The 27,939-nt window shown below is 39.3% G+C and overlaps 2 protein-coding genes across 6 annotated transcripts in view; one reads left to right on the top strand and one right to left on the bottom strand.

The window, feature by feature from the left end:
- The window catches only part of ralgps2 (Ral GEF with PH domain and SH3 binding motif 2), a 178,574-nt gene that overhangs the window by 37,630 nt on the left and 113,005 nt on the right, over positions 1-27,939 (bottom strand). The window lies entirely within an intron of this gene.
- angptl1a (angiopoietin-like 1a) lies at positions 1,095-21,451 on the top strand. 2 transcript variants are annotated; one of them, XM_048208553.1, is made up of 5 exons: positions 1,095-1,385; positions 11,023-11,908; positions 16,763-16,956; positions 18,047-18,317; positions 18,772-21,451. In XM_048208553.1, the coding sequence occupies exons 2-5, from the start codon at positions 11,119-11,121 to the stop codon at positions 18,957-18,959; spliced, it is 1,443 nt and encodes a 480-aa protein (XP_048064510.1). In that variant the 5' UTR covers positions 1,095-1,385; positions 11,023-11,118; the 3' UTR covers positions 18,960-21,451. The 2 variants fall into 2 exon arrangements, with proteins under 2 accessions (XP_048064510.1, XP_048064511.1); XM_048208554.1 differs by having other exon boundaries at positions 1,095-1,401.

Here is a 27,939-nt window from a genome sequence, read left to right as displayed (position 1 = left end):
TTTATTACACTAGTCACATGTAAACACATGTAATATGTTTACATCTTTGTGGTTATACATTCAAAACCATGTCTATTTTAACATTTGTTCCAGTGCAGTAGTTCAGCGCCATTCGCTATGGAAAAATAACAGAAAAAAAACCTAAAGGCCCTTAAAGGTCTAGTTCACCCAAACATTAAAAATTATGCAATTTACTCACACTTACCTCACGTTGTTCTAAACTTGTATGACATTCTTTCAAAAAGATTTATTAAGAATGTTTCACTTGTTTTTGTCCATACAATGAAAGTCAATAGGGTCCAAAAAACAACCAAACAACCACAGGACCTAATTGACATTCACTGTATGGACAAAAAACAAAAGACATTCTTCAAAATATCTTCCTTTAAGTTCCACAGAAGTCCAAGTTTGGAACAACAATGGTGAGCAAATCATGAATTCTTATTTTTTCAGTGAACTATCCCTATAAGGATGTTTCTAAAGATCAGGCAAGAGCTAAACAAACGTTCGTGACTGCATGCAAACAGCACTACTGCTATAAATTTATACAAGAAAACAAGGGAAGGACAATGTGGTGTCACTTGGCAGATGGTTTCTCCATGCTCCAAACTGTCCAAATGATCCTCAGTTTCCTCCTCCCATTTTAAACAAACATCTGAGAGACGTGCGTGGGAAGATCATTATCTATTCAACTTGTGCCATCCTCTGAGGACTGCTGAAAGCATGTGCGTTTAAGCAAGACTGGGTGCAGACCGCAGGAAGGAACGGTGGAGTCCTGTGCTGCTGGGCTGTAAGCGAAAGCAGTTCTCTCCGTCTCCACAAAGACCGCAAGCCTATTCTCCCTGAGTTCAGAGAGATCCCTGTCCACCGTTTGCTGTCCCCTCCTCCTCCTTCCCTGAAGAATGAGAGATTTGATGGGAGGTGAAATTTTAGAAGGGGTCGAGTTATTCTGTCTCTATTTCAGCACCCGTTACATCAGAGGAGGGGTTAGGCTCTTCCCTCCAAAAAGGAGAAAAGGAAGAGGGAAAAAAAACAAGCCCCAATCCCCCCCCCCCCACTCCCTCCCTCCCTCATCCTTCATGAAAAACTGGAGTTGCTGTCCGAGAGTTCCTCAGTCTCCAAAAAGCAGCTGAAGGGTTCCAGAGCCATGCCACTGCCCCAGATCCCATGAACCCTAAGACAGGAGCTCACTACTGGGATAAGCAGGGTCCTGGACATTGGGGATCCAAAACCGTGGGAGCTTTGAGGCCTTAATATCCTGGGATACAAGAGATGTGTGCAGCTTTAAGGACTTTCAGAGAGCCACTGGGAGAATAAGGAATCACGGAAGACACCAAGGACTGGTGAACCACAAGGATCTCAACAGAAAACAGACAGCAATAAAGGTCAGAAGACACCTGGGTAAAAGTTCTACACTCACTTGTTTTGTTTTTTTTCCTTCATATATTTTCTCTGATTTCATTTCATTTATCTGTCAGCATCTGGAAGTTTACCTTCGTCTTTGTTTGGAACATGGTTCTACCTGTGCATTCACTGTGCCGTTTCTGTTTTTCTGAACGAATTCCTCAATTTACTGCCATGTGCGCTCAGCCAGGGTACGGGTGGGCCAAATGATCCGGTCATAGGGTCGTTCCGAGAGTTTGCGTTGGATTACTTTTGTCTTTCTTTATAATCAATTGCAGGGAAGTAGGACAAACATCAAAGGCAGATAATTACCCAGAATTTTGCCTCTTATTCTGTTTGTTTGCTTTTCAGAAAAAGAGATGGGTTTGACTCTGGATGTTTTCTGGTCCACTTCGAGGTCATGCAGAAGGGGGCAAATGCATCTGGATGGGTGTGTTTGTTTGCTTGGTTAAGAGCTGCTCTCTCAGCACGTTCCGAGACCGATACTCTCATGGAGATTTCAACAGTGCTATCTAAAACAGTGCCGGCTTCTCTGAGGCTTGTGTCTTGTGGCTTTTCTTGTACTGCGAAGGCTGTATTTTGTGGATTGTGTCTTATTTTGAGGACTGTGGTTAGTAGATTCTATTGTAGCAAGTTGTAGATGTTTCTTGGTTGCCTGGTGCTCCTCATGGTTCCTCTGGCTGAAGCTCTTGGGAATAGGGTCTACTGAGCGTCTATGTACTGTTCTGTAGGGGATAAGGGACTCTATTCATAAAAAAAATTAGTTAAGGAAAACAAACCTACCAAAACAGAAGATCGTTTTACACTAACCACTTCCTCATGTAGAAACGTCCACATTCACACTGCTTACACACTTTCCTCTGGTTTGACAGTGGGCATTCTGCAGGCTTATCACAAAACTAGTGTGTGCTGTAGCACCATTACCCATAATGCCCTGCTTCTGTCAGCCAAACAAGGAACAGCACCAGTAGACGTCAAGTTGAACAAAACCAAATGTTGTAAATAAAGATGAAGGGGGCATTCACAGAGGACATGATCTTACAAGAGAAACAGAATGCAGTGGTCTTATGTTTAACTAGTCTTTTACTTAAAGGGGACCTATAATGCCCTTTTTACAAGATGTAATATTAGTCTCTGGTGTCCCCAGAATGTGTCTGTGAAGTTTCAGCTCAAAATACCCCACAGATCATTTATTATAGCTCGTCAAATTTGGTTGTGAGCAAAAACACGGCATTTTTGTGTCACAGCCAAAATGAGGATTGTCAGTAACGGTGTTCAGCCTTACATTGTTCAAACTGGAGTCGGACACTGATGGAGAGACTCAGGAAGAAGTTCCAACTTTTAGAATGAAACTGGACGTTTCTGAATGGTTAGTGGATAAATTTACGTAGTTGCTGTGGAGTTGATTCAACTCATCGACTAGCATGTGCCATCATGTTGATCTTTTGAGCAAATCCAGCATTGAATTGACCCTCGTTTATGAAGCAGTCTGGCGTAAAATGTCGGCATGGCAACAACACTCTACTACAACAACTCTGGCCTCACTCCCTTTGCTGCGTGTTCTCGGGGGCAGGGATTATGTAAATTTTAGGGTCAGATGTCATCACTAACCTGGGAAGAAGCTTGTTGTAGTCCCTACCAGCCATCTGTTGTAGTCCTTAAACAGCAAATTCTTTATAAGATGTTGTTTATGCTCAAACAGCAACATTAAACACCAACTAAAGTTTAAGAAGTGACATCATAATCAACCACCCCTTTAATGTGTGTCATGTAACATGCTGCAATAAATACATTGAGACGTGTCCTGTGTGAACATTATTATGCAGATAACCTTATTATTATTATGCAGATAACCGTAATAGTGAAACCAAACCAAATGGCCGAAAGGTTAGAAAAACGTATGTTTCCTCAGAGAGTCATAAAGCTAACTAAAATCCGTACACAGAAAAAGAAGCCGCTCTTGGACGAAGTTCCATGTCATTACTCTTCAGAGAACATTCCGTGCTGAAGTGCTGGCACATGGTTCACCTGTAGCACATGTGAAACGTCTTAAAATGTTCACACTCAAATTCTTTCATACTCAAATGGCATTATTACCTACCATTTAGTAAAATTGTAGAGAGACACTGAAATGTTAAGAAACTTATGAAATATTCTAATTGAAGGGGTGACAGTAGAATGTGATGCTGAGTAAATAAAGGCCAAAGGCTGCCACTGTTCAGATTTAACGGTCAATTCCTGTGGGTACCGGTGATGAATCGCATCTGTGATGTTCGCGTGTCGTGAGCTTCTCTAAATGCATACAGATACATATCGGGGCTGTTAGACATTAATTTTAATGAATCATTCATCTAAAAACAACAAATGACAAATACAACACATATGAATTTTGAAGCCACATCATATTTTGTCAGAGACAGCAGAACCTTTGGTAACTGATTCTAGATTTGCATTTCATGAAGGAAATATTAGAACGTGCAAACATCCCAGCAATGTCAATTGAGGAAGTTTCAAACTTTAATCTTGAATGTTCTTAAAAAGTATCCAATAATATAAAACACGCCTATAAAACAAGGTTTGACTGTGGTTAGGGTCTGGGCTGAATTGAAAAAAATAAATAAAAAATAAATGATGAGATAAAGGAAAAGTAGTAAGATTCATTTCAATACAGCCTTGCACGTAACACAGATAAGAGCCAACAATGCTTCTCTCTTAGAGAGTGTTCTGTTTATCGTCTTCCTTTCAACATGTTAAAACAGAAAAATACAAGCATTGCTTATCCTCATATGCAGCACTGAGGTAATTAGAAACATGTGGAGAAGACTTTTGCGTTTCACAGATATACATACGGTTTCAGGATTTCAGGCTTCCTTCTTCCTCAGTTGTCTGTCATTTAAGCAGCCACACTCTACTCTGTCTCAGGCAATTTTTCCAAAAATGACATTCTCTTGAAATATAAGCCCACACTTTCATCTTCAACTGCTGCAATCTTATTCACCGTTCTAAAACAGAGCCCAATAAAAATTCCAAGCTAAACGAGGGAGCAATTAAGAGATTTGGGAATGCAAAGTGAATGCAAAATCCCATAAAGATTTGCAGGAAACTTAACTGCTGTGTCAAACTAAGGGTCAATGACATGATGCTAATTTGTCTTAATTCATTCAAAAATACAATAATGCAATAAATAACTTTAACAATTCTATGATGAGCACGTTTTCATCTTTTTTTTTTTTTTATAAATTCAGCTTTTTTTTTTTTTTTAGTTTTTTGTCTTGTGGAGCATATGTAAACATTTTTTATGTAAAATATCTTACTCAGGACAGTACTAAATAAAAAAAAAATAACATGCATATTGTATGATCCCTCTTATTTTGTTCAAATTATTCACAGATTCACAAACTTTCAAGCAGCACTGTATATAGTAAAAAAAAAGAAGGTAATAATAGTAATATTTGTACACTCACATGCACTCAAGGTTTAGGGAAAATCTTTTATTCCTTTTTACTTTCTGGTAATACTTAATTTCAGTCATTGAATGTCAACCTTTCTTTTAAAATGGTATAAAACACCATATGGAAGCATATACAAGGATTACATTTACCCTAAGAACTTTAACCATGTGTTTTAAACTTATTCCTTTTCTTTATATCAGCATATCTGTCATTGACTCTTATGTCATTTGACTCACTTTCCAGCTGTTGGAATCATCCTGATTTAGCTTTACACAAGCAAACCGGAGAAAAAGTTCTGCTCTGTCTCTCATGACTCGCATGTTCCCACACTTTTAGCAAGTTCTGAGAGGAATGAAGCTTCTGAGAGGCTTTAAAAAGAGCTTGTGGGTGGTGATCAGGACCAAGGTCTGAGCCTTCCAAACCACGTTCAGTGAAAAGCTGCATTCTCTGTGACAGGACTGCTTCTTTTTCCTGCTCTCTCTTTTCTTTAGCTGTGGGCTCCAAACTCAATTAAAAGTTCCCACATGCCCAGATCTCACTTCATAAATTCATTACATCATGCCCTGTTGGTCTCCATTCTGCCAGCGCTCATTTCCTTCTGCACTCCTTGGTATGGAGTTGGGGCATGTTTTCCAACTTTTTTTTTTTATTTTTTTTATTTTTTTTTTTATACGCTCTCTTCCAAACTTGCTAATTTTGTCAGCGTCGTCTCCTGATTGAAAAAGAGTGTATCATATGTTTTTTTTGATCTTCAGCCCATTTAAAATGTTGAGCCATGCTACAAATTACTACCATGCTGACAAACGCGGCCCGTATGCGATGCATTTATTGTACAGACTTCAGATTATAACAGAAAGCTGCTGTTTGTGTAGTCATCTTTCTCTCATGTTTTTCCAATATTACGAATTTCACCAACAACAGCAGAGCGAGAATTATTTTCAGACAATTTACTCTCGAAGCTTCTGATTACAGCAATGTTGCCTCATGCATCCTAACAAATTCACCATGGTCTCTCATTTGTCCCTCTGTTGTCCCCTCCGCTCATCTCTCAAGTTGTTCCTCTTTCTTTTTTTTCCCCCTTGTATTCTCATTATGGAATATTTTTGGAAGTGCGTCTACATGTTTACTGGACTGGCTGCCATCATCTTGGGAAAGTCTGACAGCCAGATGTGGAATTCTTAGATACATTTTTTCAAAAAATACATTCTCTTTCAAGGAAAACCTAAAATAAATCCTATTTAACTACCCCCACTATTGTCTCAGATCAAACAATTGATGTGTTTGTGTGTAAATGCACATGGCAAAACTTCAGCAACGGCTGATTGGATGAGACCGGATGATTGGCTTTTAAGAGTCCTCTTTACAATATCACACAAGTGGGGGATTGTTGTGGAACACTATACTGCCAGAGTAATTGCAGCGTTTAAATGTAACATCTTGTTGAGTCATGGAATCACAGACTCATCTCTTAAAATTTTATGAAGCTAGTTGTTGAGTTGTCTAGCTTAGATCTTATTTCTTTCATAGTTCAGTGACTAATCATATAAACTTAAAATTGGCCATCTTGTGCAAATAGCTACATTCATTAGGATGTAAACCGCAACCAGCCGCAGAACATGATTAGAGATTTAACATCAATTACAGCATTCTGCATTTAAAAATCATTCTGTTTGTCTTGAGATTTATTTGCTTTACAAATAAAATAAAAATCTTTACAAGTTTTTTCTCCACCGCCTTGTCAATCTCCAAGGAACACAGCGTTTTAAGACACTTCATATCCTTGTCTAAACTTTCCAGCAATAACCTTTTCTCTCATAAAACTGCTCAAACTGACACTCGGCTCTCGGACTAATAAACTTTGCAAGAAAAATACGGGACTTTATGGTCCAATATCAAAGCTTTCTCAACAAGAGTACAAACACCCTTAACAAAACACCTTATATTACCCGCTGTTTTCTAGTTAACCGTTTAAACGGCTCTCAACTGCCCAATGAAATTTTGACTTGAAACAGCTGACCAGAAATCGAAGACACTTGGGCATAAATCCCATAAAAACAAGAGCTCAAACTCTTTTACTCACTTCAGAGGAAGTCACAATAATGTCATGCCAGACACCACAGGCTGAAACGAGGAGTTGGGCGCTAAGCGAAGAGAGAGGCAATGAGCTAATGACTGGAGCTCAGATCCAACTCCGGCACAGCCAAGGAAAAACAGCTCCTGGTGGCCCACCAAAGCACACCGCACACAAGCAGGCCAGCCAGAAAGCAGTGTTTGCCATTGTGAGATAATCTACAAGTAACTGACCAGATGATTAGATAAATCTACCAGGAATAGTTTGGCTCTTGAAAGAGCTTTTTCATTGTCTACATGCATATTCAGAAGGTTCTTATATAGCCAAAACCATAAACGCAAAAGAGCAGATGCTGATGTCAGCATCAACCCTATGGAGTGTTGTTAACAAGGCCAGACAAGAAGGTGCCACACTGGACTCTTCAGCTCTACATGCTGGAACTACAAATGGCTTACTGTAGAGACATTGAGTACATTAGAAGAGATGCTGATCAAGTATAAATAACAAAGACGGAGCAGTGAAAAGAGAGTGTGAGAGAGAATTGGCAAATCTGCCTTCCAAGACGCAAGTATAAACAAAACTCAGTAGCTATCCCTCTCTCTAAGCAGAGCTTCACAAAAATACTCTTGAGGAATAAAGGATTTTGGCAGCACTCTGTAAAAATATGGAATAAGTGAGACTTTATTACTAAAACAAATGTGTCCAGGCAAATACCCTTCTTCTGTGTATTTTCAAAATGGATAACCGAGACACAATCAGGACTGAGGAAAAGCTGATTTCTGTGATGAACTGTAAAATGAACTCAGTGACCCTGTTTAACTGTGTTTTGTTTGTACAGCAGTTTCCATAATGATATTCTATAGGGTTGTTGACACAGTATGTATTACTGCGATCGGAAAACATAAGAGAGAGCCCAGTGGAAAGGATTGCAGTGGTGTGAGATATACTTTTAAAAGTTCAATTTTTAATTTGACACGCCATCTTAACCTTGACACTGATGGTGTGAGGCACTGATAAAGTTTTAAGACACATTGCAATGTCAAAGAGATCCGTTCAGTATACATATTTCCAAAGATATTCAACCAGCACAGCTGGATGAAAGAACATGTTTTGATTTTGCTTTTTAACTGAGTAAAACTGGGCTGATGTCTTGGACTGTAGCGGCACGTCTTGCTGCCTTTTCGGTGTCTCGTTCGAGCGCCTTGTTTTAAAGATGGCATGTCAAGATCCTTGTTTTTTTCCATTGATCAGTACTGCAAATTTTTAAATGCGAAAAAAAAAAGTGTGTTTTTTTGTGAACAACCTCTAATTCTGCCCAATGCAGCGGAACCGCTGGGATTTAGTCTTTGACAGCCAGCATGAATGATGTTAGCAGAGTCAAACCCAATGAAAACAAGAACACGGATTAAATGTTCATGTACTACACTTGACGGTGACATCATAACAGTGATACTGACTTCGTAAAAACATCCGAGGAACCCAAGGGTATCAGAACAGTCTGGAAGCCGTTCTGGAAGCTCTATGAATTATTGCTATTAACAACACATGAAGAGCCAATTGGCTGGAACGGTAGAGGGTCACAGCTGTCCATACATCACATCAAAGCTAAAGAAGATGAAGAAATGAATCATGGGAACACTGAGTAGATTGTATAGAGTGTGGGGCTGTATTACTCAGATGGGTGGGGAAAGGATAGGGAAACATAGCCAAATCAAGAGCAAAGTTGACAAAATCCATGTTTAAAAACTTATAAGCTTGCTAGTTAACTGGTTATCCTAAGCTACTGACAGCTCTAGTGCAAGTGCTAGTCTACAACGTGAGAATTCTGACAGTTCAGAGGAGCAAACCAATAATACTGGGAATTGTTTTAACAACTGACAAACATGGTAACATTTACAAAGTGATAGTCAAATATACACTTCAAAATACCCACAAATGGTGCGTTTCCTGGGAATCGAACCCATGATTTTGGCATTGGTATTGCAATGCTCTACTAACTGAGCTACAGGAAATGAAAACTGTTAAATAAGATTTAATAACAATAATGTAATGTTAAACAAAAGCAGAAGATAGATAAAGTATATTAATGCTTTACAGTGAGTTGCACATTCACAAATTGTGTGTAGCCCACAAGCAAACACATACCTTAGTTGTCTATTACTATTTATTAGTGACGGTGAAAGGTTGAGAGACTGCGTAATGGAGACAAATGCAGTACTCCATTTTATGGCTGAAGGGAGGGAGAGTAAAATAAGCAAATTAGAAGGTAAGAGTTTTCCTCTCAATCCCTCAGGTTAGCATTCCGAACCACTACGTCCTGAATCGTTCTGTTTTGGCGTGGGCCGGCATTCTCACATCTGTTCTGGATATGTTAGCTGCCCATTACTACGCCCAAGCCAAAATATTTTGAATTGCTTTTCCTGTGTGATTGTGAAAAATGACAGGAGGGAAACCAGTTGACTTAGAGTCCGTTGATAGTTAGAGATAATTAGGTTGAGTAAGTCAGGTCCCTGAAGTAAAAAGTGAGAGAAAGTGATGAAAATGGAGACAGACACAAATGGAGACAAATCAACAGCTTTCTGGACTGCACAAGATCTTCTTTTCCCATGAAGTCAGGTTCAAGGCCAGGTGTCTTGTTTGGCAGACCAGCCAAGAGGACGATTATGTATGTGACCCACTTTCTTTACTATAGCCCAGACTTTTCCTTAAAACCATATCTTACTCTATTCTCACTTTCTAATCTCTTCACTCCACACAGCATGCTTCTCAAAGTCTGTTGCCTGCGGTGTCAAATTGCTCCACCGTGTTCAGAGCCGATTAGGCTGCGTTTGACTGTGGCTTTCATTTCACTTTACGCTTTGAAAGACAGAGCCATTGGTTTTGAAACCCACCCCTAAGCATAGGTTAGCTTTAGATTACTGACTACATCCAGTTAGAACCAGACAGTAGAGCCTTCAAGCAAACAAAATATAGTTAGAATATAAAGGAACTAAGGAGGAGAGCAGAATAAAAACTCTATGGAGGCCACTGACTTGGTTTAGTTTAACAAGTAAGGGCAAGGCATGCTAAACCGCTTACAGCCTACAGTATATAAGACCCCGATTAGCATTAAAAAGTCTGATTTTAGCAAACTGGTTCATTCGGACAAAACAAAAATCATTCACAGATTATTTCCTCAAACTGTTCCAATTTTGGGTCATAGTGACACTCTTATCTAACTTCAAATTAAAATGTCAGCAACACATTCCTTTAGAGACAATACAGCATTCCAGTGAGGCTGATGTTAGAGACACAGTTTCACCTTGTATGTGGAACTGTACTGGATCTGCATACACATCTTTGGTCTTGCAACAGCACAGATGGCAGAACTGCTGACTGAAAAATGTGTGTCTGTATAAACAGGGAGGGGAACCCAGAGCGAACACATCTAGGTGTTGATGAAAAGCAGAGCTCAGCATGGAGGGAAAGGTGATACTGGGATTAGAGGAGCCTAATGCAGCTCCCGGAGAGGGCTGCAATGCAAAAAACTGAAGACATGCTGGGTTACTCAGAGTGAGAGACTGCTAAATACTGAACCTTGTAGGGTGAGATACACAGCAGGATGTAAGAGCACCTAGGAATTTGATCCACTGATCCCTGGAGAGAAGGTGGTAGAGAGTTATAGAGCAGGAGGCACAAGGGCAGGAGAATGGTTGAAGATGGGGTTTTGTGTATAAAATGCCATGGCGATGACATCAGAGGAGTGATGATCTGTTAGCAAAGGATGTGAAACATCTGGATATGGGCATGTGTTAGTGGAGGATGTGAAGCATACAATGTGTGTTTGATTTAAGTGTCTGAGACAAGACTGAATAGTACACCAGGGTTCCTGTGAGAACAGAAGGGGTAGAGGTTGTACACCATGTTGAACTGCTAATACACATACTTTTCATGGCAGCATTCCATTAAAACATTAAAAGAAACAAGAAAAAAAAACACTCTTTGCCACATGGGCTGCTGGGTAAAATTCAGCTGTGGAGTCTGCAGCAGTATATGCTTGGCACTTGATGAGATGCATGACTGCTGATTGATGGCTCATTTTATTTCTCTTTACAGGTGAAGAATTTGATTTACCACTGTCTGGAGGTTGAGGAAGAGAAAACAGAAGAAAAAAGCTACCAAAAAGTAGGTGAGGCGATAACAGAAGCAATCATGAGATGCGTAACATGGTGCATGGGCATCATGCTCTGCCTCTCCATCTGCTTGCTCAGCAAGTGCCACTCAGGAAATGAACTCATGCAATCTCGAAAACGGCGAGCACCTGCCGATGACTCCAAGAAATGTTCCTACACTTTCCTGGTGCCCCAACAGAAAATCACAGGCCCGATCTGTGCCTCAGCCACCGGACCTGAGCCAGACAAAGACCGGGTGACACGTATGGACATTGCTGATGTGCGGGAGGTCCTTTCCAAGCAGCGACGAGAGATTGAAATGCTGCAACTAGTGGCGGATGTGGATGGGAACTTGGTAAATGAGATGAAGCTTCTACGCAAAGAGTCTCGTAACATGAACTCCAGAGTGACGCAGCTCTACATGCAGCTGCTTCATGAAATCATCCGCAAGAGGGACAACTCCCTGGAGCTGGCACAGCTGGAGAACCGCATATTGAATGTCACCACGGAGATGCTCCGACTGGCCTCCCGTTACAAAGAGCTGGAGCTGCGTTTCGCAGGCCTTGCTGCCACAGTCAACAACCAATCGGTGCTCATCGCTGCCCTGGAGGACCGCTGTCTCCGTGGATATGGACGTCAAGATCTGCCAGCAGTGCCGCCGCTGGTGCAGGTGGTACCAGAGAGCATTCCAGCCAACAACAACCGCTTCACCAATGAGATTCAGAGAGACAACAACAACCGAGCATATCCTCGAGGATCACGAATGGACGCCCCAACACCCGACCCACTGGGAATCCCACCACCCCCACAGGGCACCCTCACCTCAGATGGTAAGTGACCAGGGGACAGGGAGACATATGGGGCAGAATTCTGGAAGATCTTGAGAAGTCAAGCCACTTGTTTCCTTGTTAATTTTTCACAAACTTACCACAGAGTTTAAAAAAAAGGCACAATTTGACATTGACAACTTCTACAAATTAATAAGCTTAGGGGAGTTACCAGGCTTTAAGGGGAAATGTGGTATCTCTCTGTCGTACAAATGTTGTGACAGCAACCCAGCAGGTAGTGTAAATGCCCCATACATGTAAAGAAGTAACTTGATGGCTTATATCTTGTTCTGATCCCACATCTCATTCTCTCAACGGTCTCATTGGCCTTGTCCAAAATGCTGAGCCAAGTCCTTCTCTGAAACCATACTTTGGTGACTTATTGTCTCATAGACTTTTGGGTAGCAGTCAGGAGCCTATATCATTGTGGGCTATGAAAGAGTTTGCAAAAGGTGGCCAAAAAGGAGGCACTTGTGACCACCCTCCTGAAACCTAAAATAACAAATTAGACTGCTGTGCCACTAAAGATGTTGCATCTCCCCTGGTGGCATTACGCGTTTCCACTGAGAGTGGCACTGAGATCTCATCCTCCTAAAGCATGAACACATAGCCAGGAACAGCTAGTGCACTGTTGTAATGCCAAAAGTTACTGAGACAAATCACAGAATCCTCTATTCCGCTCCTGCAGAATCCTCTCTGGCAGCCCATGAAAACAAAATATGAGCTCATGGATTCCTGAGCACACACTTGAAAACATGCACCCACATAAGCCTCCCGGAAAAATCTCTAGATTAAAAAGGGTCAGAGAAGAGTAAAGTGGAGGAACTGGTAGTCTAAGATGGACTGGGCTTCTGTATCTCTGCTCTATAAATGCATCAAAACGTAGCTGTCCAGTGACGAGTGAAGATACACATAGGGATAAGAACATGCAACATAAAAGCCACAAGATATCTTTTTCAAGCACTTACCTAGCAACACTCAAAAACATTTCCCCCTTCACACACATGCAAGATAGTGATGCCACATTTGTTAACCAATCTAAACTTGAAAGCAATTTACATGACCATGTGTTCCGAGAAAACGGTCGCTACAAAAATGGGGCAAGCTGTTGTTAAATCAGAGAATGAAAGCATTAGACATCAGACAGACAATGAGGGGAAAAAATGTGTCTGTGTAAGCAAGCACATGAGTACATCCCACTAAGAATACCACTTTTGCCATTATTTATGACTACTAAAAGACAGAGTGTGAAAGAAGCATACTTTGAGAGTACATATGAAATTTCCATTCTTGAAAATTATGATGTTGCTGAAGATGTTTTTTTTTTACTGTACAAGACAAGTAAATCAGACACACCATTGTTGCATTGTTACAGCGCTTTGAGCTCAGCTTGATGCAGCATTTAGATTTACATCTTAAGATGTACATTTTGCAAAGATTTAATCTGAGTTTGTTCTCTCTCTTTCTGCCCTTCTTAGCGGTATAAGGTTGACATTCATGCTTCCACTTTCAAGACCACATTCCTGCTAGACAGGTTTTACAGCCATGTAACTGTCAGTAAAAGGCAAAACCATAAAACACAACTTGCACACACATAGGACTAAATATGAAATTGAGAAGGGGAACAATCTGTGGGTGTACTGGAAATGAAGCGTGCAAGTCTATTACTTAAAAGGAATTTACAGAATTTGTAACTTAAGGGAGAGGTAAACCCATGCTTGTGAGCAAGTATAGTTACCAGAACAAGGCTGACAGGATGAATATATAGGGAGCTATCTTCTAAGATGACAGAACCTCATAAATGACTGATGTGAAATGCTGTTTCAGACATGTGCCCCATGAAAAGTGTTCCTTAGACAAGAATTGGCTTAACTGTCATAGGTAATTTCTGCTGACATTAGCATTCTGCTATGCTAATGACTTTTAATACAAGCTTTACTTTTTAAATACGGAATCTAATATATAAATATGTTTACAATAAACATTTTCCTTGAACTTGGTTCACAATTTTAGTTAAAGTACTTTGGGATTGTCTGCAATGCGGCCTAAGAATTTGGCCAAAACAAATGCAGCGTCTTTTAGCCTTCACATAGACCTATGACACCTAAAAATGCTATCTAGGTGGGCACCTCACTTGGTTTTGGAACATTGCCAATGTCTTAAGAGAAAAAAGAAACTGTCATCTCATGGCATCCTTCAACACAATGGAAAACATCTACAACTCTCCAAAGAAGCACTTATACTTTGTAAGACCCCAGAACTGGCAGGCCAAATATGCAGTCATTTGAAAGTGTGAGATGGTGGTTTTGGACTACAGCCTTTAGTGATAAAGTCTTGAGTAGGTGTATAAATATTACAACCATCAAACCTTTACAAACACAACCTCTAGTGGTAGGTCTCTCCAATTCCCCGTCTCTCTCACATACCCACATTTAACAATAAACAAGCTTCACTGCTTATCCAGCAGATCTTCAGTCTGAACCCAAGACTTAAACAATGATAAAATCTCTGAAGTTCCTGAAGCAAATGGCTCCAGAGCCCAGCCTTTCATGCGGCCAAAGCAACTCAATAGGGCCCAATTCTCTCGCGACTGACCACAAATGACAGCTCAATATAGCCCACTTCACCCCAAAACACAGAGAATTACAACCGCAGCTGACCAAAGCAAAACACTCGTCTAACCTCTGGGGTTGTACAGTACTTTTTTTTTTTTTTTTTTGCCAATGAAGATATATCATTACTAAGGAGGAAAAAAAAAAACAGTAGCTGCTCAGAGAGCAGTTTTGGATGACTCTAAGATGCAGTTCTATTTGAGGGTCCTCCTGGACCCAAGCAGAGAAAACGCCCACTCCCCCACTCTGCCGCTAGAAGCCACCCGGCACAATGCCTGTCTGTATGAGCTCAATGGCTGTCATTCATGGACAGGCGGTCAGGGCCACACTGGGACCTGGCTGGTTAACACAGCAGTTACAGCACAGCTAGAGCTACTGAAGAACTTCCTCTCATCACAGGAAAACTCCTCTTATACAACACACCAACCATATCGCCCAAAAGGGGCTTTGGCAAAGGGAATCTCTCTTTCTTCCTCTCTCACTCTACATCTCTGGCTCACCCCTATATGACTGATAATGATTTTAGCTTAAGCTCAAGTAAAGAGGAAAAAGAAAAATAAGCGGAAAATAACCAAAGGAAGAGGGAGTTGCACAAGGCCTGAGCTGGTGTCTGGGCATGGTAACTTCATCAGGACAAAGAAGGGTATTTATCTTTCAGCCAAATCTGAAGTGCTGGGAGATCTCAGGGCAGAGATGATGAGTCCAGAGATCAGAAGAGCCTACAGGGAAAGCTTTCAGTTAAGACAACAGTGTCTCTCTATTGTTAGGAAAACTCACTAAACTGATCCGAGACATTTATATTAAAGTGTTAGTTTACCCAACAATTCCCCAAATTCTGTCATTCATTTCTCACCCTCATATACTGTAGTTCCAAATCCGTAAGTCTTTCGTTCATCTTCGGAAGACAAATGAAAATCTTTTTAATGAAATCTGAGAGCTTTCTGTCTCTCCACTGACAGCCTACACAACTACCACAAGCCCCAGAAAGGTAGTAAGAGCATCATAAAAGCAATCCATGTGATGCAAGTGGATTTATGAAGCGAAATGCTTGGTTTGCACAAAAAAAGCATAATTTACCACTTTAAAAAAATATTAATCTCCAATGCACGTTCATGAGAGCACCATGATGCATGCGTGTTGAGACTGCATGAATGCATGTTGGAGATTAATATTTTGTAAATAATGTGGTAAATTATGTTTTGGGTTTTTTTTTTTGCGCAAACTAAGCACTCATGTCACTTCATAAAATTTCAGTTAAACCACATGGATTACTTTAATGACATCTACTAATGATGTACTACCTTTCTGGGGCTTGAAAGTGGTAGTTGCATAGGCTGTCAATGGAAGGAGAGAAAGCTCTCAGATTTTATTAAAAGAGATCTTAATTTGTGTTCCGAAGATGAATAAATGTCTTACGGGTGTGGAACGACATGAGGGTGAGAAATTAATGACATCATTTTTGGGTGAACTAATCCTTTAAGTGTCCAAAAAATTACAGGTCTGAATCCCAATCAAAGCACCTTTTACAGTGTCAAGGCCCATTCCAACAGGAACAACAACTAAAGAACTAATAATAATCTTAACATACACGCCAAAAGATGATAACATTGTTTATGATAAGCATATGCTGCTGTTACATGGTCTGTTGCTTTAAATGCTCAAGACCACTAGAGTTGGGTGGATTTTGATTGGCTGGATGAAAATCATTCTGAATGGGATTCCAACGTTATTGTTCCTTTGTGACATTATCGGTATAGCTATGGCGTGAACTTAGTCTTATAGAATTAGAATATTAAACTATTAAAATTTGATGACTATTAAAACTTAATTTTTTAATTCAGTTTTTCATCTTTAATTTTTGTATTTTTTTTTTATTTTGTTAACAAAAATGAGACATGCACATCATGACGGTAATTAAATGATTTTCATTAAAAACACTGCTGACAAAAATATGAGAAAAAAGAAACAACACTGCAAGAAATTAACCATGTACAAACATTTTTTAAGAAAAATCTAAAAAGGATATGAATGTTTTAAATATTCCAATTAGTCAGTGTCGGAGATCAAACATAATATTACAACAAAATAATGCGAATGTACAAGCGAATTATAACTAATTTACGTGCTAGTCAGAATGTGCAAGTCTTGTTGGGAATACAAATTGTCTTTATCACTGTCATTGTACTGGGTCCAGATATTATATACTGAAAAGAGAAACCCAGATTACTTCTCTCCCTGTCTTCAGGCCCGTTCAGAGACTGTTTCCAGGTGCGGCAGGCGGGGCACAGCACCAGTGGGATGTATCTGTTGAAGGCAGAGGGTAGTGATAGACTGATTCAGGCCTGGTGTGAACATAAATTAGACAATGGAGGCTGGACCGTTTTTCAGCGAAGGAAAGATGGCTCAGTCAACTTCTTCAGAAACTGGGAGAACTACAAGGTAAGGGTCCAAATCACGAAGACCAGAGTATGCTGCAGACCAACCAATGTGCAAAAACTAAGAAATTAATAAGCAGTAAAGTCTTTTTCCTGACTCTTTATCCAAAGTCTAAACAGCTGATAAGAATCAGGGAAATAGGGGACCTCTGGAGACAGTCCCACTGTTTGCATTTACATCCCTGTCACGTGAGTGTGCACGTGTAATTGAATTTGGGAAATAGATGGAATGTGTGATGAGATTCCCAGTAAGGCCCATCAGTGATTTACTAGTTCAGTTCTCAAGAATTTTCAGGCCAGTAACACCGTTGATCAAATTAGACCAAGTACACGTACAACATATCTCTAATAATTTGGTTAGTTTTAAGCAAAATTACATCTTTTTGGGTGCAAACACTGTGATTAAATTGTATTATTTATTTATTTTAGATGAAGTAATAGATTTGCAGTATCTGAGTTTTAGGTTATTGACCATTTCATGAAAATAATTGCTTATCAATATCAGCTAGAGGTTTGTTTGAATACTGGTGCATGGTAATGGATCATTACTTAGAAATAAACCATCTAAGATATGTATTTCACAACACATTTTCTACAGCATTAGTACTGAACAGGAAAATACATTTCACCTTTAGTTGAGGAAACCAAAGAACTATAGCTGTGATATATAGGAGGCTTGTAGACCCAAAGCACATAATTCATTCCCTTTCCAAGAGCAATGCCCCGAAAATGACCATTTTCCCCTTTGTACACTGCTGAAATCAGTGGAAAAATCTAGTTATGCCTTTATAAAGTAGCTCTCAAGTTCCCTGCAAAGTCTGTCTAGGGAGTGTGACTTCACCGATTTAGTCAAAGTTGAGTGTGTTCACTTGCCAAACAAGTGAATTGTAAGTGCAGAGTTGAAGGCCTACTACAGAAACACACCTCAAATCCTGCTCACTGACACAAATGAAATGAAAACGTCCACTAATAAATCCACTAAACGCACTCAAGACATAGATTAACTATTTCCATTGGACAAAAGATCAAACTTCTGTCACATACTCTGTCTCTATTACGGTTTCTCTCATTTCCTCCCTCCTTCTCCCACACAGAAAGGCTTTGGGAACATAGATGGAGAACACTGGCTGGGCTTGGAGAACATCTATAACCTAGCCAAGCAGGGGGACTACAAATTGCTGGTGGAGCTGGAGGACTGGGTTGGGAAGAAGGTCTATGCAGAGTACAGCAGTTTCCATCTGGAGCCTGAAAGCGAGGCCTTCAGGTTGAGACTGGGCACCTACCAGGGCAATGCCGGAGACTCCCTCACAAGCCACAATGGAAAACCCTTCACAACGCTTGACCGGGATAAAGACGCCTTTACAGGTCAGATGCTAACAGCCAGTTAGAACAGTACAATATGTGTGTTCAATTGCTGTGTGTGTCTGCACTTGGATGGGTGAAATGCACAAATTCAGAGTATTGGACACTATACTTGGCTACATATCACACACTTTCACTTTATCTAAATCCTTACAAGGTTTAGGTAAAATTCCACAGGATGTTGAATTGGAATTACAGTAAGTAGACTTTGAAATTTGAAAAATTCAACAGGCAATGCATTCTGGGAAATCAAGAGTTTTGGTCCATGAAATCAATTTATATAAGTATAAATATTCATATGCAAGGCCTATAAAACCCTGAAAAGGCCTTTCATTAACTTTCAATGTATCGGAGTTCAGATGATAAGGGTTTTCTGAGATTCTGACATGAGCAAAAGCTTCTGAAAAGTGTTCTGTCATTCTTATTGTATTGTCTTCTCCCTCTTCTTCTATCCCAGGCAACTGCGCTCATTTCCACAAAGGCGGCTGGTGGTACAACGCGTGTGGTCAAACCAATCTGAACGGAGTGTGGTACTCCGGCGGTGTGTATCGCAGCAAGTTCCAAGATGGGATCTTCTGGGCGGAGTATGGAGGCGGGTTTTACTCGCTCAAAACGGTCCGTATGATGATCCGGCCAATAGACTGAGGTTCGCCCAGGACCTCACCCTCATATCAAACCCGAATGAGTCTAAATTGCTTGAATGTACTCATAACTCACTTCAGCACTTATTTATAATCACACATTCATGTTTATGAGGATTGACATGTATAGCACAGTATAGTCGTCATTGGTACCAACAGAATTAAAAATCATGAAAAGGAGGAGTTAAAGGACATGCGTTTATCCAGACTCGTACAACGATGCCCTTTGGTCTGTTGAACAGTCCATCGAAATGCAGAGAAGACGACATAAGAAACTAAAAGTTGGAGTCGGATGACAACACAGTCAACTTCAGGGTCTCCTGCTCTTCGTTTCCTTCATTTTTCTTTTACTGTTCTTCTTATGTTCTTCTTCACTGCAATATCTTCATTGCGGTCTGTTCCTTCTGACTCTTCCTCATTGCTTGGACTGATGACTTCAAACCCTCAATCGCAGGTTTTTGTAATCAAAGATCTTCACAACTAACCAGGTTTTGACCTCTGGCTTTGGAGGCGTGTCTGTAACAGGACTGGCACTGGGCTGAACTGTTCGCCAGGCCCCGTCTGCATTCGGGGGTAATGTTGGTCTGTAAATATACTTCATGTTTTATATTTGTTTGTTTTTGTAAGAGTTAATTTAAGGACTCATCTCCAATCCGCAGTATTCATTTGTTATTTATATATCAGTGATCTGTATTTATGACAGTTATAATCCTTAAATCATCTATTTATCCCTGATTATGATGTACCATTGTGGTTTTGACAAACTTTTGTATACTTTTACCAAAAGAGAGCAAATATTACATCCAGGGTTGTAGCCACCATGGAAATTGAAAGGAACATGACCCCCAACATCCAGCTTAGAGGTCGATCAATATGCATTTTCAATGTCTAAATTTTAAATTCAATGTTATTTCTGCAATAATATAGTATATTTTCAAGTGAAATTAGATATTCAGCAAAAAAATCCAGGGAAGGACTTGACTTAATTTGGTGGGAGTTGACTGGACTGTAAAAAAGTGGACGTTAAAGGGATAGTTCACCTAAAAATGAAAATTATCCCATGATTTACTCACCCTCAAGCTACCTAGGTGCATATGACTATCTTCTTTCACACAAACACAGATATGTTTAAAAATATTCGTAGTCCTCCAAGGTTTATAATGGTTGTAAATGGGGGGCCACGTTTAAGTCAAAAATAATGCATCCATCCATAATCCATACGACTCAGTTGGTTAATAAAGGCCTTCTGAAGCGAAGCAATGCATTTGTGTAAGAAAAATATCCATATTTGAAAATTTAAAAAATCATCTAAGCTTACACTACTCCTACATCCTGCGTCATACGCTGCGTCAGAGGATTACTTATTTGGCGCAAATCAACTGCGTAGGTTCGTCTGTTAAATATGGATATTTTTCTTACAAAAACGCTTCGCTTCACATCAGAAGGCCTTTATTAACCCACGGGGGTCGTATGGATTACTTTTATTGTTATGAATGGATGCATTATTTTTTTACTTCAAAACAGGCACCCCCATTCATAACCATTATAAACCTTGGAGGACTAAGGATATTTTTAAATTTATCTCCGATTGTGTTCGTCTGAAAGAAGATAGTCAGATACACCTAGGACGGCTTGAGGGTGAGTAAATCATGGGATAATTTTCATTTTTGTGTAAACTCTTTAAATTCTATAATGGAGCCAAACCAAATATAAGTTTGTTAAAACATGTGGTTAAGATTATCCAACAGTTTGTGTGGCCTCAGTGAGAGACAAACTCGTTTCAGAGTATTATGAGCAAATTATTATATTTTAAATTAAGCTTTCGGAACTCAAGAATTGGCTTCCTTTTAATTAATGAGTTGGAATTTTAAGTGAATTGGTCATGCTTCAGAGGAATTGGAATTTATTGAACAAAAGTTAATTTATTAAATAAAGTATAAAACCCTTCAAAAGGCATATAGACTTTTATAACTATCAGACAAGGCTTGGTCAAGCCATCATTCAAAGCTTGTCTTGTCGTCTTTTCTTCCTTTTCTAGCAACATTTGTAGTAATAATATGGGTTTCTTTGAATTTCAGTTCATATTAATTGTACTTCTTAAAATTCAGATTGCAATTCTGTATAGTGTTAGTGCAACCTTAGTGAAATCAGAGGTAAATAGCAAAATGAGCTAATTATTACATTTGAAATGAAAGATGAATTGGTCACAAAAAGACCATGAATGATAATTTTGTAAGTAAATGTGGTCGATTTTGATTTCATGTTGACTTTTTCATTTGGTCCCCCAATCTTCAGTATTTGGTTACACCATAAAACAACAAAACAAAAAAACATTTGAACTTTGCAGAATTTATGAAAACACGCGAACTGATTTACTCCATTGACTTATGCCCGAATGTAATTTTGGTACGAACGCAATGAAAAACATTTTTGTTTAAATGATCTCTGAATCCACTCTTAACGCTGCAACACTGAATAAAACAGCGTCCAAAAGTCTGACCGAATCATTTTTTCACACAGTATATACGGAGTCACAGCTGGCTTTTCAATTACACAATTGATTTTTCTGCAATATGAGCAGGAGTGTATAAGCGAGAGTGTTAGGGGCTGGAAGAAACAGAGATTTCATGTCAAAAGTATGCAGACATGTGAAAATAGGAGGACTACAGCACAGAGACAATGAAAAACACATTTCTGCCGTCCAGTCACGAATGGAGGTGAGAGAGACCGAGACGAGAGAGAGAAAGAGAGGGATCCAGAGGGAGGGAGAGAGAGATGGAGACAAAAGAGCAAGACATTCCTTCCACATAAAGTGCTTAGGTTACAGCTCCTCAAAAGTGTATTTCATAAAAGTTATGCCTCCCTGTTCCCAGCTTCCCCAGCGGGACTATCTTTTAAAACGTCCACGATCACTCACAGCCAAGCATCAAATTCTATTGGGAGAACACGGATACACACTCAGAGAGGAGAGAAAGACACTGGCAGATGAAGTTCTGTGAGCGGCCTGCACTCTAACAAGTTCTAAAGAGCTTCCTTCTGTTTCCCAGCATGCATCTTCCCACGAGACACTGATCGCAGGCTTTCACACTCTCCTGCATGTGGCACATGAGAATAAATACTCACAATTAGACAACAAGTGCAGTCACCATCAGGCCGTAAACCATGAATTATTATTATTATTACTGGTCTCGTAAAAGTTTTTCTTAGACAGAGGCTTACGGCCACTAAAATCATCAACTGTGAAAGTGGTAAACGTAAGTTTTGGCACGTCGCATGCTGTTGGCTTCAGAAAAGCCATGCAGGACGATTTACGTGTCCCAGAATTCAACACTCTGGAAGTCATCTGGATGAGAAGAGCATTAATGAAAGGGGTCATGAGTAAATATTTGCACTGAGAGGGATTCTTTACTAAATGAATCATGTCATCTGAAATCACGATTCGATTGATCCAAATCAGGGTTATTATTGTTAACTAAAACTATTAAAAACATTTGTTTTAATAAAGCTGAAATAAAATATGAACAGTAGATGAAAAACTAAGCGGAAATGTCGTCTTGGCAACTGAAATAAGTTCAAGTTGAAGCACTAAAATTACTAACTGGAAATAAAAAACAAACTATACTAAAATGAAAACTGAAAAAATAAAAATAAATGCAAATTCAAAATATTAATAAAAAAATGATAATAGAAGAATGCTAAAATATCACTGATCCAATTATATTGATGTGATTGAGTTGTTTTCATAGTCTAAAATTCTTCTGAACTAAAATTGTACAGAACGGCATTTTGAATAAGATTATTGCGAAAAGGTCTTATAATATATATTTTTTAAATTACAAATTTGATGCAAGTTTCATTGCTCCATTCATGAAAATACACTATTATCTGACCCCATTTAAACTTTGTGTGTGTGTGGGTTGATGGGAGTTCCAGACAATGTCTCTGCAGGGGGTGCTGGTATTATGTGTGTGCGTGTGTGTGTGTGTGTGTGTGTGTGTGTGTGTGTGTGTGTGTGTGTATTGGGTTTGTCTGGTGGCCAGTGGGAGAACTGAGCACCTGTCAGCTCCACTGGACAGATATTACAACCGTTTAGCCAGGAAGGTCATATTACACACACACACATTCTTGTACAGAACATCTATCTTTGTGAGGACGTTCATTTACACTAGGGGTGTCACAATATACTGGTATTGATGATAACCGTGAAATTTAAAACATGAAATATCGTGTTAATTACGGGTCTGACAATATATCGTGATAATCATAATATTTAAAGGAACACTCCACTTTTTAAACTCCCCTAGAGTTAAACAGTTGAGTTGCTGCCGTACCATGGGTGCAGCAGGCGCAATTATATTACGCAGCGACTCTCACAAACGTCTCCATGGTTGCAAGGCACGCTCCCCATGCAAACAGGGGGTCACAGGAGCTGCGTAATATCATTGCGCCTGCTGCAGCCATGGTACGGCAGCAAAGTTCCTTGATTATTACGCCGGAATGAGAGTATGGTTCTTAGCCATATCGGCCTAGAAAATCGCAACTGTTCATTTTCTGTTGGTCTTAGTACACGATGTAACTACAGAAGAGTCAAGATTCAAATAGGAAAAATATTGAAACTCTTTGGTCATTTTTGAGTGAGATGCTAACGGTCTAATCAGATTCAATGAACTATGCTAAGCTATGCTAAAAGTGGTACCGTCAGACCCGGAGATCAGCTGAATGGATTCGAAAATGGTAAAACTCAACTGTTTAACTCTAGGGGAGTTGGAAAATTAGCCTATTTTCCCAAAAACATGGAGTGTTCCTTTAAAATGAATAATATGCATGATAATATGACACAAAAATAATCCAGCGCCAGTACCTGGTTGACATCCCAAAGTACAATAGGTGGCGGTATTGCACCTTAACGCTGCCATCTGACATAAAACAGAAGAAGATGCGCGCAGCTGCTACTGCCGTGCAAAATCATGTCTTCTGAAAAGACAGAGGAGATTCTCTACACAGCAAAGCATGTGAATGAAATTGTTTTTGGTTTCATATTTATCTTTAAATATTATAATGTTATTTTTAATTTAGTCTATGTTGATTATGAAAAGTGAACAGCACGAGTAAATTAAGATAGCTACATCATAAGATGCGCAATATATATATCGGGAGACATGGAGTGGGTCAGACATGATTTTGACCATATAATTAAATTTTGTTTTGTAGAAAGCCTTTTGTTAAAGTGATTTTCGTTTTGTATAAACTGTATCTTAATTTTAATCAATGTTTCATCAACCAGTTGCCTGGATTTAATAAATAAGAAGCAAATAAAGCAGACAATATAATGGAGGCGCCAGCGCGATCACTTGCATGTGAACTGGAGCGCGTCTCATAAATGAACTGAAACTCAGCTTATAGGCTATTTGCCTCACAGACATGAGAAATATATCTATAGAAAGCTTGAAATGACTACTTTTAAATGAAACAATTCAAAACGAAAATAAATAGGCTACTCTCTGATTATGTAATCTGTATGAAATGTAGGGCTGGGCGATATATCGCATGAGATTTTCACGCGCATTTCGTCAGTAAAGCCGGTTCCCTGATTACCGCTAAATCGCCATCACCTGCTTTCAAATGGAGCGGCATTTAATAGACAGAGCCGTAGATCACTGACAAGCTACGCAATATCGCGTTCATTATCGCAGATGAATCGCCTTCGATAATGAACGCGATATTGCGTGGCTTGTCAGTGATCTACGGCTCTGTCTACTAAATGCCGCTCCATTTGAAAGCAGGTGATGGCAATTTAGCGGTAATCAGGGAACTGGCTTTACTGGCGAAATGCGCGTGACAATCGCATGCGATATATCGCCCAGCCCTAATGAAATGTGCATTTAAAATGCAGATAGAGATGTTTTGAATGATTTAACATGAAGAGAATTAACACCATTTTGACAGTATATGGTTTGTCTGTGTTTAAGCCATCTTGGTTATTTTCGTAAGGATAATGAATATGTATAATGCTATGCATAGCCTTTATCACTGTATAGGATACTATAAAACAATATAATTTCTGCTTCTAAATAAAATCACACAGCATGGTCTTTAAAATGTGCATCAGAAAGTCTTTTCAGAACTTTGGGATACATTTAGGAAGTGTTTTTTACTCCAGTTTGAAATCAGATAAACTAAATGCTTGTCTTCCTTCATAAAAATTTGCTAAAGACAGAGAATGCAAAATTAAAAATAATTGTGCCTATCAGTTGTTCATCAGTATCTGATTACCCTTAAGTGTAGTTGTTGTATGCAATGGTGTGATTCATTGGCTTAAAAAAAAAGAATGAAAAAGAGAAAATAAAGATTAATTTGACTGATAACATTAGTTTTTTTTTTCAAGATTTCTATAGATATCACAATATATCGATAACGTGAATTCTTTTGGTCACGATAACCGTGGTGTGAAAAATCTGATAACAGGACAGCCCTAATTGACACAATTAAATCTCTAGCTCCTTACCCTAACCCTAGCCATCACAACCCTCTGATGGTCTAAAACTCAAACCTGTCCTCACAAAGATAGCTGTACAAGTACAAACACACACACACACACACACACACACACACACACACACACACACACACACACACACACACAGCTCTAAGCTTCAATATGATCCAGTGTTTTCAGTAGGGAAATCCTGTTATAACAAAACACACAAACCATTTGGACACTGACCCGATCCTTTACCTCATCTTCCCCTCAAAAGCCTTCCAGCCAGTTTCTCACATTCAGACTGTGATGAAGCCGTCTGGATGTGCTCAGAGCCCACCCCCAACCTGAGCGCTTTCATAACACATCACAAATCACTGACCCTGATTGCCAAAGCAGAAGCGAAAAGACCAAAAGGAGTGAGTTAGGGTCGCTTATATGCAGTCTGTGTAGTTTCTAGTGTTAGCACCAGACTAACTAAAAAAATTATGGAGATTAGGCACATCATTTGCATGGGACAATGACACATCTTGCAAGCCAGGTCTGAGTGCTAGGTTGCGGAAGATGCAGAAGAAGACTTCCACGATTCGGCATACTTTGCTTGAACTGCACAACATCACTACCCCCCTACGATCCAGACACCTTTACTAGATCCTGTGACACATCCAGCTCTGGCTCCAGCTTCATATCTTACTCAAAGTTACGCCCATCGCCAGCTCAGCTACTCACAATTCAAGAAGGCAATTTAATAAATGTAATCTTAATAACCAACATATTAATGTGGTAAATTATTAAATAAACATATATGACTAATATTATATATTATAACTATATGGCGTATGTATGTAACAAGATGTAGATGTATGCTGTTTACATGCCGGCTAAAGATTTCTCTAGTCGAGTAGTAGTCATTCATTTAAGCCAATATTTGACTAATCACCTGTGTATGATATTAATTTAATTACTTAAAAATATACTGGATGGGGTGGGGGTGGGGGGTCGGAAAATGGTTTGAGTTTCAGAGATCATAAAGTATATTATATATAACAACCATAATAGGGAGCCTTTAAAATATAAATTAAGCGATCAAGCGCACACATAATGCTTGCCACAGTAATGATTAATGATTGAGTAATGAAAGTAATGATTAGGAAAAAAAGAAAAGAAAGGAGCATTTTAATGATTTATTAATAAACTAATGATTTCTGAGTCAGTGTCTGCTGCAAAGATGAGGTTGACGATGTTAACTTGCCATCTCACAGTATAGTGGACGTGCCTTGTGAGTGAAATGGACGTTTCATACACATTACATGATGAGAGAATATTTTATTCCGATTTGAATTGGTTCATTTAAAACATTTCAATATGTTTATATGTGTGTATATATATCTGTACAAAGTATATGGTGAGTTTCGGTTCATTTTTGTGACACGCTCCAGTACACAAACACCAAGACAGTAGAAAGCACATCCTGTTCGTTTTCTTTATTTTACAAAAGCTAAAAATTTTGTTGTTATTGTGAGTTTAAACAAATAAAAGTAGACCTTTACAGTTTTGAATGTTGTCTTACTCTTATCTGTATGACCAAAAATGACAGACTGTGTGACTTCGCCACTTCCTCTGGATTTTTTATTTTTTTTTCAGCGTCTAACCGACTAATTTAAATTTGGTCGACTAAGCTGACTTCTCATTTGGTCAAATATTAGGGTGCAACCCTAGTTTATATAAATATGTATCTTGCCAAAGTCAGATTTCTTCCTTAGTCTTTTCACTCTTCTACCTCAACAGTTTCTTCTTTGTGTTTTTAGCGCACTTCCACTGTTCTGGGTGGTTGCTTACTATAACAAGTCAAAAGAGCCATCCAAACCACACCAAACCAAACCAAAACAGCCAAATGCAAAACAAAACCAAACAAAATGGGGTTTAAGCTAAGCATACCCTACATAGGATTCAAGAAACTAAATTAAGCTAAAAAAACAGGCATTATTACATGATCATGTAATATATAAAACACTTCAAGGTTGAATTTCCAACAATAACAGTAAAAATAAAATAACTTATCCAACATTTCAGTCATACCAACCACCCTTGAACTATTCTGCTGTCTGGTGAAAGGTACGTTCTGCAAAAATCTACGGAAAAGACACTTAATCCGTAAGCAAGACAGATGTACAGATAGACAGGTACACAAGGGGGACACAGGTGAAAGAACATCCAGCAGGTCAAAAGTAACTGTTTGAATACAGCCAAGTCTGAGAACACAAGGGATCCTCCAGTTCTCTGCCTCAAATTCCTCCATCTTTTCATTGAGCAGATTTACAAGGAGAGTCACTGGCAGTTCTTCAATACAGTTTAGACTTTGTTGTAGAAGAGAGCAGTATTTTCCTCTCTGCCTTCCAAGGAGCTTGGGAGTCCTCCAGCCCTGTACCAAACACACCCGGGCAGTTTTGGCCTAATGGTTAGAGAGTCGGACTTGTAACCCGAAAGTTATGGGTTCAAGTCTCAG

Source organism: Megalobrama amblycephala, linkage group LG11, assembly GCF_018812025.1.
Source record: "Megalobrama amblycephala isolate DHTTF-2021 linkage group LG11, ASM1881202v1, whole genome shotgun sequence".
Classification (NCBI taxonomy): Eukaryota; Metazoa; Chordata; class Actinopteri; order Cypriniformes; family Xenocyprididae; genus Megalobrama; species Megalobrama amblycephala.
The sequence above is the reverse complement of the archived record's forward strand: the minus strand, read 5'-3'. Positions and strand labels throughout refer to the sequence as shown.

Bases quoted from the DNA above. Each gene is read 5' to 3' on its own strand.
- angptl1a (XM_048208553.1), top strand. From the start codon at position 11,119: ATGAGATGCGTAACATGGTGCATGGGCATCATGCTCTGCCTCTCCATC. The intron at 11,909-16,762 runs GTAAGTGACCAG...CCCTGTCTTCAG, and splicing joins GGGCACCCTCACCTCAGATG to GCCCGTTCAGAGACTGTTTC. The intron at 18,318-18,771 runs GTCAGATGCTAA...CTTCTATCCCAG, and splicing joins GGATAAAGACGCCTTTACAG to GCAACTGCGCTCATTTCCAC.